General features: G+C 35.4%; 1 protein-coding gene across 1 annotated transcript in view; it reads left to right on the top strand.

Annotated features, from left to right (window-relative positions):
* The window catches only part of TRDN (triadin), a 372,178-nt gene that overhangs the window by 311,028 nt on the left and 44,509 nt on the right, over nucleotides 1–16,641 (top strand). The window contains exons 24-26 of the mRNA XM_079939170.1: nucleotides 13,794–13,820; nucleotides 14,252–14,281; nucleotides 15,853–15,882. Of these exons, the coding sequence (XP_079795296.1) occupies nucleotides 13,794–13,820; nucleotides 14,252–14,281; nucleotides 15,853–15,882 (87 nt within the window). The remainder of the gene's footprint in view (nucleotides 1–13,793; nucleotides 13,821–14,251; nucleotides 14,282–15,852; nucleotides 15,883–16,641) is intronic.

The following is a 16,641-nucleotide window of genomic DNA, read 5'->3' as shown; positions in this document are numbered from 1 at the left end:
CTGTTACAGAAGTATTTAGGAAGTAAAATTGCCATACTATGGAAAAGGGAGTGGAGTGGAGAAAACTTCAGGATAACTCCCAGGTTTCTCTCTTGGGATAGTGTGTGGACAGTAATGTCATTTTCTGGGATTGGAATTTTCAAGAGAAGTGCAGATTTAGCAAAAGGAAGCTATATGTGTTATGTAAAGTTTTGACATATTTATTATACAAATTTTTGTCGAGCAGTTACTATATTATAGGGGATATTGAAATGGAGCAGGACCCTATGGTCCTGGGCCCCCATGTCCTCAGCCTGCCTTTTGTCTGTGGAAAAACTTTAGCCAAAGAATAAGTTTAATTAGAGAAGTGAGAAAATGCAGAAACAAAGGAAAACAGTCAAAGGAGACCAAATAATAACAGTTTAATCATTAAGCAAAGTCAAGGACCTTTAGTTCCTCCTTAAGGACTACAGATAATATTCTGAGCCATATCCCGTGAGCTGTCTTATAGATACTGACACCCCTACCAGGAGGAAGAAGTTAACTACGTGATGACCAGGCAGTAGCCATGACATAAGCTGCCACAATTCCAAGAACTGGCCTCAGAGAAATGGGAACAAACCCTGGAACTAAAGACTAACTGTACTTAAAACAACCAAGATGACTCCGATCAGACCACCACATTACTGATTGCAAGATGGCTGTCAGAACTACCTGTGCTGTTCTGCTCCCTCCCTCCGCCAATACAAGCCTGAAACTCCCCTTTAAAATCCCCTGTCCCGGGGCTTCCCTGGTGGCACAGTAGTTGAGAGTTCACCTGCCGATGCAGGGGATACAGGTTCTTGCCCCGGTCCGGGAAGATCCCCTCACATGCCGCGGAGCGGCTGGGCCCGTGAGCCATGGCCGCTGAGCCTGCGCGTCTGGAGCCTGTGCTCCGCAACGGGGGAGGCCACAACAGTGAGAGACCCGCGTACCATAAAAAAATAATAATAAAATAAATAAATAAATAAATAAATAAATAAAATCCCCTGTCCCCTGAACAGCAATCGGGAGTTGGTTCTAGGACAGGAGAGTCCACCCTCTCCCCAGGTTGCCAGTCTCCGAAATAAAGCAAGCTTTCCTTTCCTACCAACAATGTTCTCTAGAGAACTGGCTCTCGAGTGGCAAGCAGCCAGACCTGCGTTCGGTAACAATTTGGTAAGTGCAGACACCCATTGGTAAACACAGTCAAGTTCCTGTCCTCCTAGAACTTATAATCTAATTGGGGTAGAGGTGTGGGAGAGACATGTCGAATTAGAGGTACCTGTGGGATGTGCATTGAAGTGTGTTTACCAGGCAGCTGGGGAGAAAACACAGTAGTTAATTCGGAAGTTTCCAGCAAAGGTGTGCTGGCTTAAATGATGAGAGTTATTGACATATACCGAGGGGGGTGTGTTGGGGAGGAGCAAGGACTGAGGAAGCAACCAGGAAGGACACTGATACGTAAAGAGTGAATGGAGGGGGAGAGGGAGACTCTGAAGGAGTTAAAAAAAGAGAAAGAGGAGAATTCTCTTAGAAGCTCGAGACATTGTCTCAGAAACCATGGAGGAAAGAATTTCAAGGAGGAGGAAACTGTCAAAATGTCAAACATAGCAGAAATTTGCAGTAAGATAAAGACTGAAAAGTATTCTTTGGAATATATAATATGGAGTCACTGATGATCTTATGAGCAATTTTGGTGGAGCTCAATGGGAGGAAAACCAAATTACTATATTTTGAGGCCTTTGGTTGGAAGTCAGAAATTGGAGCTAGAAAATATACATTGTATACTTTGTACACATTGTAGACTATTAGTTTAAAATCTTGTCTGAAAAAGGGAAAAGAGAGTGCATTTAGTTAGGAAAACAGCTGGGCAGAGTAAAAAGAATGGGAGCTGTGACATCAGGGAAACTGTAGTTTGGTTCCTAATCTATCTAACAGAGATTTCACAGCTAGTGTCTTTACAACTTTACAGGGTTACAGTATCTATAAAGGCAATAATACATGGAAAAATGCTAAAAACTAAGGCATACACTAATTCCAGTGTTAAACACCTGAGAGATAAGGGAATTTATGTTCATAACAGCTAAAGCATTTCATTTTGTTTAATTACCATGGAAATCAAACAATTTCCTTTTCAATATAGATCTCTCATTTGTTACTTAAGTTTACTTGTGTACTATTTCCCCACTTGTGTAGTAATACCACTTTTAATTTTAAAACCTTGAACTAAATCCTTCTGCCTTTAAAGACCGTATAATTTTATACAGTTCAGCTAAGAGTAAAAATCAATAACATTATTGTTATAGAGTTTTTCTTTCTAACTGTAAAGGGAGAAGTGTTACTGCAGTATAAGTTATTTCTTACACTTGTATTTTGAAAAGTGTTTTGCATAGAAGACTAGCCATAATTATTGATACATGAAAGAGTTTTGAGATTAAATAAGTCTGGGAAAACCTCTTGGAGTTCATCATAGATATGAACACATTATGAAAATCTGATAGTAAAAAACCTGCTGAACATTTTTCCACCCAATGTTTCTCATATTTATTCAACCATGTTATCTTTTCTGTAATATAATAGTGGTGTTCAGCTGAACACACTTTGAAAAATGACGTCTTACACGTTTACTTACTTAAAAGATTGGGGAAGCAATAGAGCAAAGATGATAGAATTTTTAAAATTAATAACAACATATATTTTAAAAAAGAAGAAAAACTAAATAAGGAAGACTGGAAGCAATGTTTGATTGTGTTGCAATTAGAACGATGAAGATATGCTAACATGAATAATAAATTTATGCCCAGGCATTGCTATCTCAAAATTTCCTTTTATTTTTTTTCCCACAAACAAGAAGACAAAAGATTGTACTGTAAATTCTTGGGGGAGGAAGCAGTCATTCTCTTTTGGGATAAAAAATTTATTAAAATTATGTTGACATGGAAAATTGAGTAATTGCTAGCAAGTGGCATTGGTGTTAAATACTTCATAAGTATCCCTGCAGATAGCCATGTAAATGCAGTAGGTCAACCATTGTTTCTATTATAAACTAGTGTTTGCTGATTAGTCACTAGGTATGTGTCATTATAATATGCTGAGAAGGATTATTACCACGAAGAAACTTACAGTAAATCAAGAAAATTGAAATAATTTTTATTATGTAAGTCCAAGGGCATTTATTGAATGCCAACTAATCCAAATCCTGGAAAATGAAAAAAATAACTAATATTGGTGGAGCAATTAATCAATTAATCAAGAGGATTTATTCACATACATACATAATTGGATCTCATAAAATCTTGTGATTTAGGTTTCATTATTTTGCCCAAGTTACAGGCAAGGAAGCTGAAATAAAGATGAAATGAATTCCCAGGTTACAGAATTCATAGGTGGGATGACCTAGCTTCTTTCAACATATCAATGACCACACTCATATACTCAACTTGATTTCTAAGGCAGTGAGCAAATGACTTACAATGTCACAAGTTGTCCTCTTTGACTTCAAGGTAACATAAAATGAGTGTACCTTCCTTTTGCCAATGTATCATGGATATAGTTTACTGCCAAATTTAGAACCTCAAATATAATATTATCATTCTATTCTCAGAAAAATATAAATAGAGATGGGGGCAGTGGTGGGAAAAAAATGTTGGAGTGGTGATACACCTATTTTGAACTGAACTGATTATCTAAGTAATCCTTAGATAAATCTGGATGATACGAATAACAAATCAGAGCAGTAGATCATATGTTCCTTAGGGCAGGATTTTTGTTGGTTTATTTCATTCTTACTTGTGCCTAAAATAGTTTCTAGCACATAGTAAGAGCTCAGTAAATGTTTTTGAACAAACAAATGTAGTAAGAGCTTAGTTATTCAGTCAAATGGACCTGGAAGTCTGTCTAATAATTTGTTAAAATGAGAAATTGAGCTCATGAGGGTTACTATAAATGTTAAAGTATTCTATTTAAAATGCTTAGTCTGGGGCTTCCCTGGTGGCGCAGTGGTTGAGAGTCCGCCTGCCGATGCAGGGGACACGGGTTCGTGCCCCGGTCCGGGAGGATCCCACATGCCGCGGAGCGGCTGGGCCCGTGAGCCATGCCGCTGAGCCTGCGCGTCCGGAGCCTGTGCTCCGCAATGGGAGAGGCCACAGCAGTGAGAGGCCCGCATACTAAAAAAAAAAAAAAAAAAAAAAAAATGCTTAGTCTGGTTCTGGGCACAAAATAAACTTTTAGTGTGTTAGCTATAAATTATGCTAATAGGTTCATGAGACAATTTTTCAGAATTAAAATTTGGTACAGTTTTTCAAAATCTGAAAGAGATGAAATCATTGGCTTTCATTTAAGCAATTTTTATTTTGTGGAAAAAAATTTTATTTTGTGGAAAAAAGATATAACCCTTTTCCTGCTTGACCTTTGAATGTAGACCACTTCCGTACTAAAATCTTCTCGTTTTATTTATAATAATGCCTTGAGTACTGTAGCCTTAAGTTTTTCTGGTCAAATGTATCTTCTAGAGATGAAATATTTCTTAGCCAATTCAATCAGTCAAGCACAGTCCCATTAGTAGCTTATGAATCAACCTGTGATAGGTACAATTTTTCTCAGCTGGCTTAAAGGAGAGATGCATGGTCTATGAATCCTAGGAAAGTCCTCTCTATCCAGAGAAAAAGGAGGAATAACGATAGCTTCATTTAAAATTACTAAACACTACTTATGCATGAGTGTAAACAAAGAGCCAATAATTAGATATTTCATCTCCTTTAGATATTTCTTCAATGGTATGCATTTTAGACTCCTTCAAAAGACATAATTTTTAGTTTTTAGGTTTTTTACAGAAAGATTTTCTTCTTTCTCTAATTTATGGGAATAAAAAATGTTTTCTTTTTGCCCTTTATATAAAATTGTCATTGAAAATTCTCCTTCCCAATTTCAACTCACTCTAAAAACTAATTGAGGAAGAGCTTTCAGTGTGGCAAAAGCAACTCACTAACCAAGACTTTATTACTTGCCATAGAGGAAGCTGATGATCTGATTATTCTAAAATAAAAAAAAACAACAACAAAAAACACAGCTCCAGAGCTTTTTAGACACTTGCCTTTAAGAAGACAGCTCGATTAGAATGGTTTCTGTCTCCAGGCTAATTTGTGAGTTATTCTGATATTACAAAATTTACAAAAATTCAGTTTTTCCCCATGTTAATGTATTGCTTAGTTTTTATATCTTTTTTGCTATTCTAAACTATAGCTTTATATTAGCTATATTAATTATAATTAATTAATTATAGTTTTATTAATTACTTGAACCTATTCTCAATCTCCTTTTTTCTTTCTTCTATGAATAAACATGCTCTTATACTATTTGTAACACAATATATCGTACAGTTTTAAAAACAATGCTTTTAGCTAATTTTCGTTTTGTTTTTTGATTTCGTAGATTAACACAGTGATATTTATATATAGAAATATTTCTCAAGCCAGTGATGAAATGTTCCACACTTGTGGAATGCTTAAAAGAGGGTGTATATTTAATAACTGAATCATATTCCAGAGGAAAATATTTCAGATCTCTCTTGTGGACAAACATAAGGAATCTTCTCTTTTCTTTCATACGCTGTTCAAATTTAGCTCCCAATGACACAAAACATCTTAAGAAAGGAAAATGAGACTGTTTATGTGGGTGTAGTAGAAATGAAAAGAAATAATATTAACTACTATCTCTTCTATTCTCAAATCCCTGATTTCAGAACAGAATATCCTAGAGCTCCGGAACTGAGATTAATGTGACCAATACCTAACATGGCAAAAATAATGGTTCCTTTGGGGTCATGCCTCCCTACTTTAAAGAGGCCAATCCAAACTCAGACATTTTACTGTGCTCTCCTCCTCACAAACCCTCCACCACTAAATCATGCCCTAATCAAAGCCCTGACCTTTAAACTAAGGATTGAATCTCACTGAGCCTACATCATAGTGGGGGCTCATTTCTTATTGCCTCATTTTTTCCTAAGACCCACTTAAAGGATCAGGATGTGATGGGGAGGTGTTTAGGGTAATATAGTAAATCTTAATAATTAAAACATGCTTGTGCCTGGTGGTGCTAATCAATTTAAAATGCTCCCCAATGCATTTTATATTCCAGGCGAAAACTACACAATAGTCACAGCTAAACATAGTATAATTTCCTCCTTTTCTTAGATGAAATGATCACAACATTAATAATAAATCCCATGCACAGACTTTCCCGTGTTTTATTTTCATGTATCCCAAAGCAAGGTGATCACAATACAATTGTGAAAAATATCCTCTGTAGAGAAAAAATGGAAGATTTCTGTTGATAATATGTTTTATTGAAGGGTCACAGAGTTAAAAGAGCTCTCTTTTTTGCAACCCCTTCCCAAATATTTTAGCAGCATCTTCGATGGGTCATCAGTGAGAATGTATTTAGTGTACGCATTACTCAAGAGAGCAACCTTCCATTGATACAGAGTTATCACTTGTTCATTATTATTGACTATGTGTGGACAGTGAAAAAGTGCAAAGGATACTAAGGTGATAGTTGCAGTCCCTGACTAGTGAACTTACCAATTTATTTGGGGAAGGCAAATGAGTAAATAATTAAAGAGTATTGCAAATAATTACGATATACAGGGATAATAATTTACATTGGATAGGGAGAGTACAGATTAGGGGCATTTAACCCATCATGGAAAGAGGTCAAGAAAGTCTTCATAAGAGAGACAACAGCTGAGCTGTCTTAATAAATGAGTGTGGTACAGTGAAAGGTGATAAGAAGGGAAAGGACATCAGGTGAGAAAGGAAACTGGAGGGTGAAAATGATATATTTGAGGCTATAATGGAGGCAGAAACTGAGGAGGAAATGAACGAATGGAAATACACTCAAGGTATACTTAGGAAATGGAATGAACAGGACTCTGAATAGGGGTGGCAAAGCATGGAGAAGAATGTTGGATGGCTTCTAGCCTCCTGGTTGGAAATGTAGGTGGAAGGTAGTACCATTTACCAAGATAGAGTACTTGGTTACAAGAGAGAATAATAGATCATGATTCAATTTTGAATTTATTAAGTTTGAATTTACTGTGGTATATACATTTTTCTTAGAAAGATAGTTGGAATGAGTCCATTTATCTCTTTATAGTCTTCTCCAACTTTTCAAAGGATATATGTCATATCTGGAATTGATATAATTTTCTATGCCCTTTGAAAGAGATGAACGTAGCATGGCATTTCAACCAAATCTAATTTCTATGACTGTCACCAGAATTAAACTCGTCCATAATAATTCAGTCTCAATTAATAGGTAAGCCTTATAGACTAAATATTCTTGGGAGAGTGAAGTGCTTAGCATGTACTAAATGCTGAGTCAACACTTGCTGAATGAATGATTGAATAGTTGAATAATTATGGTGTGATATCAGCACTATATTAAATTCTATATTAAAAAAAAAACTTCAAAGTAATGTTTCTGATTAACCTCCTCTTTCTACTGCTTCTCTCTTAACTTAACTTTAATCTCTTATACCTGGTCATGGTGCAAACAAAGCACTTGCTGCTAAACAGTTTCATCAGCATCACTTTAATCCTTTTTGAGCATCAAGAAGTAGGACCCAAAGGGTCCCTCACCACACAGTTGAGGCAAAGTATGATAGCTGTCTGGGAGGCATTGTGAGAACAGAATTGTCAATGCTAGTATGCTTGAATAACTAAAAAGATTCCATAGAAATTTATTGTTAGTACAGCCTCAAGAAAGTTAACAAAATAATTGGTGCCTAGAAAACTTAGTACAATGCAAAGCCAATGAGGCTGAAAAAAATCATTTCTGTGTATAAATTTCACTGGGTTCATGTAACCAGGAAGCTGCATAACCACCATAGACCCTGAAGAACTTTCCAAACACTATCTCAATATACTGCCAAAGTATTGCTGCTTTTAAATTTAAAGGATGCCGTGAACAATATTTTTTACTTCTTATCTTTCAGACTGCATTTCTCTCTATTATAATATGAAGTAAATCTCCCTTTTAAATGATTTACTATTTAGATTTAAATTAATATTTAGTGTAAATATATTATTTTAGACCTGGTTGAGATCTTAAAAATCACCTAATCTAACTTCTTACATTTATTTTCATTTTGGAAGATGAGAACCAAACAAGTTAAATGGCCATGTCAAGTTTCCACAGTAAATGAGTGTCTGAATGAGAATTTGACCCAACACTTAAGATATCTTTATCTACTGCTTGTTGCAGTGTACTACGAAATAAGTAGTTTCTGATTGTATAAGTCAAAATTTTATTAATTTTGTCTGACATTACTTTCAAAATTCCTTAATATATATAGATGTAGATAGGCTATTTATTCTTTTATGTATGTAATTTTAAACTGCTATGATTTTTATCATTCATGTGTCTAATATTTTAGAATATTTTGGCTCTTAATTTTTTTCCTTTTACTTTCTTTTTTTATTTGTTGACTATGACCATTTATTCTTTTAAGTCTATGCAGTGTAAGGGTAGAAATGGGAAATACTGCATTGACATTTTGTTTTAATACAATTCAAAATATTTAGAAAATACAAAAGCTATAATAGAAACAGAAAAAACTAAAATCTCCATAACTAAAATGAACAAATATATTTATGTATGTATATACTTATTATATTGCTACTTACTATTGAACTGTATTCTTTGAATGTGGAGCCAATTATCACTTCCATGAGAACATCAATGTTACAATGATTTGGTTTCCTTTGTAAAAATAAAATATTCTTGTGTTATATAAAGTAGATTTCACATCACATACTTTACAGATCTCAATCACAAACATCTGAATATACTATTACTGTCATCTATATTGAAAAGTTGACACCCTATAATCAACATAAGCATGTTCTGTTTTTAGCTTTATCCATTTATGTCTCAGTAGATTGAAGGCTTTCTCTGATTTTAATTAAGCCATATTTGCTGAAATACGACATACACGATTAGATGGAATTCAGAATTGTAAAAAATAACCACAGTTTTTTGTTAAATGAATGCTGTTAACAAATGTCATGGTTATCAAACAGTGGTTCTCAAATTTCAACATGTGTCAGATATACCTGGTGGGCTGGCCCATGCCTAGAGTTTATGATTCTGAAGGTCAGGGATGGGGCTAAGAATTTACATTTTTAAGTTCCCAGGTGATGCTGCTGTTTGAGAACTACTGCCTTTACAGAATTCTCCTCCAACAAACATTCTACACTTGTCCTTATGCTTATTGCAGCCTAAATATGGACCTTAGGAAATATATAGTCTTAGACTATGTATAAACAGACATTTACATGCACTTTATTCATTCATATATCTGCAGATATGTTTGCCTGTGAAGTTTCATCAGATTTTAAACTGATATTATATACTCTTATAACTGAATGTATGAGATCATGAAACTAGGAATATAAAAGAGCTAAAGAATATTTAGGACTGACATTAGCAAGATGGTGATATAGGAATTTCCAATGTTCATTTCCTCCCAGGACACATCAATTTGAACAACTCTTTGTGCATGAAAATACCTTCACAAGAGTCAGGGATTCCAGGTGAGGTCTTAAAACACCTGGGTGAAGAAAAGAAATAAGTAAAGACACACTGACGAGAGTAGGAAAAATAGATCCGCATTCCCACCATTCCCCTTCCCCAAGCCCAGGCAGCCCAGCTCAGAAAAAGACACCATCCTCATGGGAGAAGGAGAGTGAAGTGAGCGCCCAACTTCACCACAGACCCCAGAGCTAGTCTGAATACTAAATGGGATTTAGCCAGATGAAGAAGGAGGAAGAATGTTCTAGACAGAGAGATAAACAGTTAAGACATCCCAGAAGAAAAAGAGACCTTAAGATGGTTTTTAGAAATACAATACTTCAGTATAACTTGAACATAGAGTACAAAATAGTACAGAAGAGGGTGATGAGATATGCAACAATTAGATTCATCAGTAGCCTTATAGAGCAGGCAGAGGCAGCTGGAGTTAATAAAGGCAGTACGTGGTTTACACTGAGATGTGATATCTGACATAACCAGACAGGCATCCTAGAAAATCTCTCTGGCTTCAGAATTGAAAGAACAATGGAAAAAAGCCTGTGTTTGCATGACCAGTGTGGATGTTCTTGGTAATTACAAAGAGAAACAGTGGTGGATTGGATTAAAGAATTGTATTGTTTCCTAGGGCTGTGATAACTATGCCAGAAAATGAGTGGCTTAAAACAGAAAATTCTTCTCTCACAGTTCCTTACACCAGAAGTCCAAAATCAAGGTAGGCAGGACTGTGTTCTCTTTGAGGGTTCTGGAAGAGAATCTGTTCCATGCCTTTCTCTCAGCTTCTGGTCTTGCTGGAAATTCTTGGTGCTCCTTGGCTTCTAGGTGAATCATTCCAATCTCTTTGTCATCACATGGTATTCTCCCTGTATCTTCATATCATCTTCCCTCTATGCATGTCCATTTCTGTGTCTCTTCTCCTCCTTTTATAGGGACACCAGTCATACGGGGTTAGGGCCCAGCCTAATGACTTCATGTAACCTAATTATATCTGCAAAGACCCTATTTCCAAATAAGGTTACATTTATGCGGTACTGAGTATTAAGACTGCAACATTTCTTTTTTTTTTTTTTTGCGGTACGCGGGCCTCTCACTGTTGTGGCCTCTCCCGTTGCAGAGCACAGGTTCCGGACGCGCAGGCTCAGCGGCCATGGCTCACGGGCCCAGCCGCTCCGCGGCATGTGGGATCTTCCCAGACCGGGGCACGAACCCGTGTCTCCTGCATCTGCAGGCGGACTCTCAACCACTGCGCCACCAGGGAAGCCCTGCAACATTTCTTATAGGGGGACACATTAAAACCATAGCACAGAATACAGGAGAACAGCAGAATAATTAGTTGTTAGAGGACTGCAATTGAAATTAAACTTGGAAATAAGTATATATGGGAGGGCACATGAAGAACCAGCTCTGAAACCCAGATTTCATTATTGAACAGCTTTGTGGGAATAGATAGTTATCCAGTATCTATCACAACCTGATTGTACGAATTAGCAGAACTTTTAAGTCAAGATTTTCTTAACCTGGTTGGGTTTGAAGAGCATAATTGAACATCCTTATATTTGTACACAATTTGTGTGTGTATATGTTCTCTTATTGAACTGTGCTTGGTCCATGTTGAGAGCAGTAGGCAGAGTCCTATGAAAACTGTTACATAATTAGGGTAGGGATATTGTCGAAGATGTTATCTGCTACATTATACTGCATTATAGTTTTTTTTTTTTCTGAGAACCCATAAAACAAATTTATCTCAGGTAATATTACCAAGAATTGTTGTGCTTCTCTTAAACAACTTATTTGCTTACAACTTAAAACAGTGTGAATTGTATAACTGATTGCACATTTTATCTTTGTCTGGGTACCAGAAAGCTGAGAGGTGAATAGTCATGTCAAGTCAAAGAAAGCCTGTAGTAATTTTAACATTTTTTTGTGTTCTAATGTAATTTCTGAATTCACATATTCTCCTACATTCATTGACTCAACTTCTCCATTTATTTACCTTCTCTTGTTTTCATTAATTATTTCATTTATTTATCTAATGAACAAACAATAATTGAGTGCCTATCACATAACCATGTATTGCACCAGCTCTCTGGATTCAATGATGAATAAACATGATCTCTGTTCTCAAATATCTCACAGTCTAGAAGGGAAGGTATTCACTTAAGTTAATATTTACAGTATATTGTGAATAAGATATCAAAAAACAATGATCAAGATATCAAAAAAATAATGTTGGCACATAAAGGGGAAAAGTTGTCCAACCATATCAGAAAATGCTTTCTGAGGAAGAGATAGCTGAGCCCTAAATAGAAATTAGCCAAATAAAAAGGGAAGGGAAGAAAACTCTGATTAAAAAAAAGAATCAAGGAATAAAAATCTCTACATAAATGGTGAGATATTCTATGTTTGTGAAGTAGAAGATTCAACATTAAGATGTCAGTTCTTCCCAACTTGATCTATAGATACAATGTAATTTCCATCAAAATCTCAGCAAGTTATTTTGTGGATGTTGACTAAGTGGTTCTAAAGTTTACATGGATTGGGAAAACACCCAGAATAGCCAACACAAAACTGAAAAAAAAAAAAAAGAACAAAGCTGAAGGACTGACACTACCCAGCTTCAACACTTACTATAAACTGCTACAGTATTATTACTATTTCTTTCTCTACCTTAAGTAGTTTCGTTGTGTGCATAGGCTGGCAGTGCTCATCTGAAGACTTGAGGGAGCCTTCCACAAATTCTCCAAACTTTTTAAAATCTTTTTTTCTCCCTCTTTCTAATCTCTTTAGCGTCCTACTTTATATTACTCTGACCACTGATCTCTCGCTGTCTTGGTCTCTCAAGACACCCAGTTCGATCTCATCAAATCAGCTCTATTCCTGCACTAACAGCCTGCAGTTTTCTCAAGGCATTAAGCTGGGATAATCATAGAGCACACCTCATTTGTTTTTCGTTACTTAAAAATCACTGTCCTTTATTGTCTGATGTCCAATATCTTTAAAACCATGTTTTATATAGTTTTTTCTATTTCCTGTAGTTTCAAGTGTGAAAACTAATCAGGTGCTTGCTATTTTATTTAGCTAAAAGTGGAAGTCACTAGGACACTTTTGACAATGAAGAGGATGGTATAAATGTTTATCTTATTACAGTAGAGTATGTTATGTACATCCTTCCCAGAAGCCAAATGAATAGGAATTTAAAAAGAAGAAAGTGATCAACATAGTTACATATGTTCGTTGATACTGGAAAGTAAGGGGGAATTAGTTAGTGATCAGAGATGCCTGATAAATATAATGTTGGGAATAGAAGCTAGATGATAGTGAATTAATGATTAAATGGGAGTCAATAAATGGAAAAAACAAGTAAAGGTAGCATTCTTAAGAAGTTTAGTAGAGCAGTTATGGAAAGGTATTGGATGTTGTTAATCTAGGAATTCAGAATCAAAGAAAGGTGCTTTGTTTACTGTTAAAATCTTTGTTGAGATAAAAAAGAAAGAAAGTTAAAATTTCCTGTGGATAGGGCAGATGTTGGCAAACCATGGCCTGCAGACTGGCCACCAGCTTCTGTAAGTAAAGGTTTATTAGAACACAGCCATTTCTATTCATTCACATAATGCTTATGGCTGCTCTGTGCTACAACAACAGAGCTGAATAATTGCGACAGAGATCATATGGCTCCAAAGTCAAAAAATATATATATCTGAACTTTCACAGAAAATTTGCCAACCCCTGAACTAGGAATCCAATATGCAATAGAAGCATATGGTATATTTTGGGTCATCAAGAACTCCAGATTCAGCAGCAGTCGCTATTTAATATATTATACTGGAACAGATAACATATTGATAATGGAAATGAAAGCAGTAGTCTTGAATTTTTCATCTTGGATAATGAAAGGCTAAAAGTAATTCTCAAAATAAAATTGTATCTTCCATCTTAACATTAGATTAAACAGTTAACATTGCACACGAGTTTGTGAGCAAAATTTTAATGGTGCAATGAAATTAAACTGTTATTGTTTTAAATGATTTTTCAATTAGTAACTTGGCTGGGACATTAAATTACATATCCTGTAAAAATTTCAATAAAGAAAGATAGTTGGGGTCTATAGTGTTTGATTTTCAAATATATAATATTCTACCATATACAATGTTGATCCAATAACAATGGAATGACTCAGTTTTTAATAATTTTTAAACTTTTTCTAGGCAAAGAAGTCAAGCCCAAGTCTCCACGTATGTTATACATGCCAAAAACAAAAAACAAATCTTAAATGCCTGCTTTACTCATCCTCTGATTCTGTTGTTGAGTGTGTTTTGCATAAAGTCAAAGGCTTAACTATTTTGTGCAGATAATGTGCTGGTTGTCTTACTTGTGTTTCTGAGAATTTGCTATGCTGATACTTTCCTTTATACTTCATTCACTGGGTATGATTTCATTAACTTTTCATTAAAAATCTTAGTTCATGTTTCCAATTTTTCTCAAAAATTCTTATTGTGATTAATAATGAGGAACCTTTACTTGTGTGTGTGTTAATCTGCTGCAATCATAAGAAGAAAATTAATATGGAAGATTAAAGAACAATAATATGTAAAAGAAATATGCATGAGTACAGGAAATAAATATTTTTATATAATCGTTATTACTAATGTTTACTCATTTTTAGAGCCACAAATAAAAAAAGAAGATAAGCCAGGTATGTACATTTCATTCCATATTTATAATGAATAGCATAGTTTTTTGCAAATGTGTTCTAGTGCAAATATTATACTAAAATTTTATTCTTGAACAACTTTTTAAAATAAAACAAACATAACATATGTTTAGCTATACTACCTGTTCCTAGGAAAAAACCCTATTTACAAAGTGAAACCGCTGAGAAATTTATATAGTTCAGAAGAAACAAATGACTGTTTTTTGCTGATTACTATAGAACACAGACATCCTGTCAGAAAAAAAGCTGCCCACACTCTTCTATTTTGTGGGGGCTCCTGAGTCAGATGAACATTTCTGAGGGCTATAGCAGGCAGCAAACAGTTTTTTAAAAGAAAACACAGCAATGATTTTCAAAACAGTTAAAATTTTGATTCATGTCTCCCAACTGTATTGGTGTTATGGGGCTGCTGTAATAAAATACCAGAAACTAGGTGGCTAAAAACAACAGAAATTTATTCTCTCACAGTCCTGGAAACTAGACATTCGAAATCAAAGTGTCAGCAGGGCATGTTTCCCTTGTAAGGTGTAGGGAAGAATCCTTCCTTGCCTCTTTTGGCTTCTGGTTTTTGTGAGCAATCCTTGGTATTCCTAGGCTTGAAGAGGCATCTCTCTAATCACAGCCTCTGTCATCACATGAACCTCTTCTCCCATTGTCTTTATCTCTGTATCTTTTCTCTTCTTCTTCAAGGATACCAGTCCTACTGAATTAAGGATCCTCTCTACCCCCATATAACCACACCTTAACTAATTATTATAGCTTAAAACAACAAAAATTGATTTTTTCACAGTTCTAGAGGATGGAAGTCCAAAGTCAAGATAGAAGCAGAGCCACACTCCCTTTGAAACCTGTAGAGGACAATGTTTCCTTATCTCTTCTAGCTTCTGGTGTTTGTCAGCAGTCCTTGGTGTTCCTTGGCCTGTAGTTGGCTCACTCCAATCTCTGCCTCCATCATTACACAGCCATCTGCTCTGGTGTGTCTCTATCTGTGTCTTTTTTCTTCTTCTTATAAGGACACCAGTCAGATTGGATTAAGGGCCCACCCTACTCCAGCGTGGCCTCATTTTACCTTAACTAATCACATCTGCAAATAATCCTATTTCCAAATAAGGTCACATTCTGAGTTATTTTCTATTAGGGCTTCAAATATTTTTTTGTGGCACACAATTCAAGCCATAACACGGTCTAAATTTCTGAATCACAATTACATATATTTAAGAAAAACTCTTCCAACTCCTATCATCAAGTCATTTATCTTATGTGGACATTAGGACTATTCTCCACAACAATAATCTTGAGAAAACAGAAAATTCAGGTTGAAATCCATTAGCAGTAGCAATAACTTAGTGACAGACAAGTACATATCATGATTTTAACTACTGTGTGTTCAATAGTCCAGTACTGACAAGCCAGTAGGAAACTAAAATAATTTTTACTAAAATTCTGCTTTTTCAAATTATGGTAAATGAAATAAAATAGTGTCTAAAAATGAATTTGTGCTGTAGTTTATTTTTTCAGATTTAAAAATTTCTATCTTTTGTTTTCCCCTTCAGAGTCACAAGTTAAAAAGGAAGCAAAACCAGGTAACAATATTTTTATTCTTAGTTACAGAGCTAATGTTGCTGTTAGTTTAGTACTAAAAAAGGCTTACTACCCACCAATGGGGAGTTACACAGAGTCTCCCAAATCCTCATTATTTTCCCTACTCCATTGCTCAATATGGTTTCACACTACTGGATTAGGTGAGAATGGGGATATTCCATAGGCAAAAACATCTGGAATATGGCTTTAAGGGAACCTCAGCAGAGATTCCAGGTTTCAGGAGACATTTCTTGGAGTTCTTCAAAGCCTAGTATAATCATGTTTAATCTGTGAGTTTATTTCTGATAACACACCAGAGTTATAAAATCATGAAATCATAGGCTACTGAGATTTGAAGGGAAAGAGGACAAGAACTTACCAAGCATCTGCTAGAGCTGAGGAATAGCATAAGATTCCATTTTCATCCCATCACTAGGAGAGACATGCAACATGACAATTATTACCCATGTTTCATATCTGTGGAAACAGTTCAATAGACAAAGTTTAGAAAGTTATTTTTTCCAAGATTTTCACGTTAATAAATATTGGAGCTAGAATTGTGTCCAAGTCTGGTTTACTCAAAACCCTGGGTGATATCACTAGGAGATTGTCCCAGACTAACAATCATTTTATTAAGAGGCAACATTGATCTAAAATAAGGGCAATCTTTCCAAGTTTACTCTGCTATTTAATGTGTAAGTCCTAGTTCTGGTACCATCTAATTACTCACCTGAGGCAAGTCAACAAAACTCTCAGGCTCT

This window comes from Stenella coeruleoalba, assembly GCF_951394435.1.
Source record: "Stenella coeruleoalba genome assembly, chromosome: 12".
Lineage (NCBI taxonomy): Eukaryota > Metazoa > Chordata > Mammalia > Artiodactyla > Delphinidae > Stenella > Stenella coeruleoalba.
The sequence above is the reverse complement of the archived record's forward strand: the minus strand, read 5'-3'. Positions and strand labels throughout refer to the sequence as shown.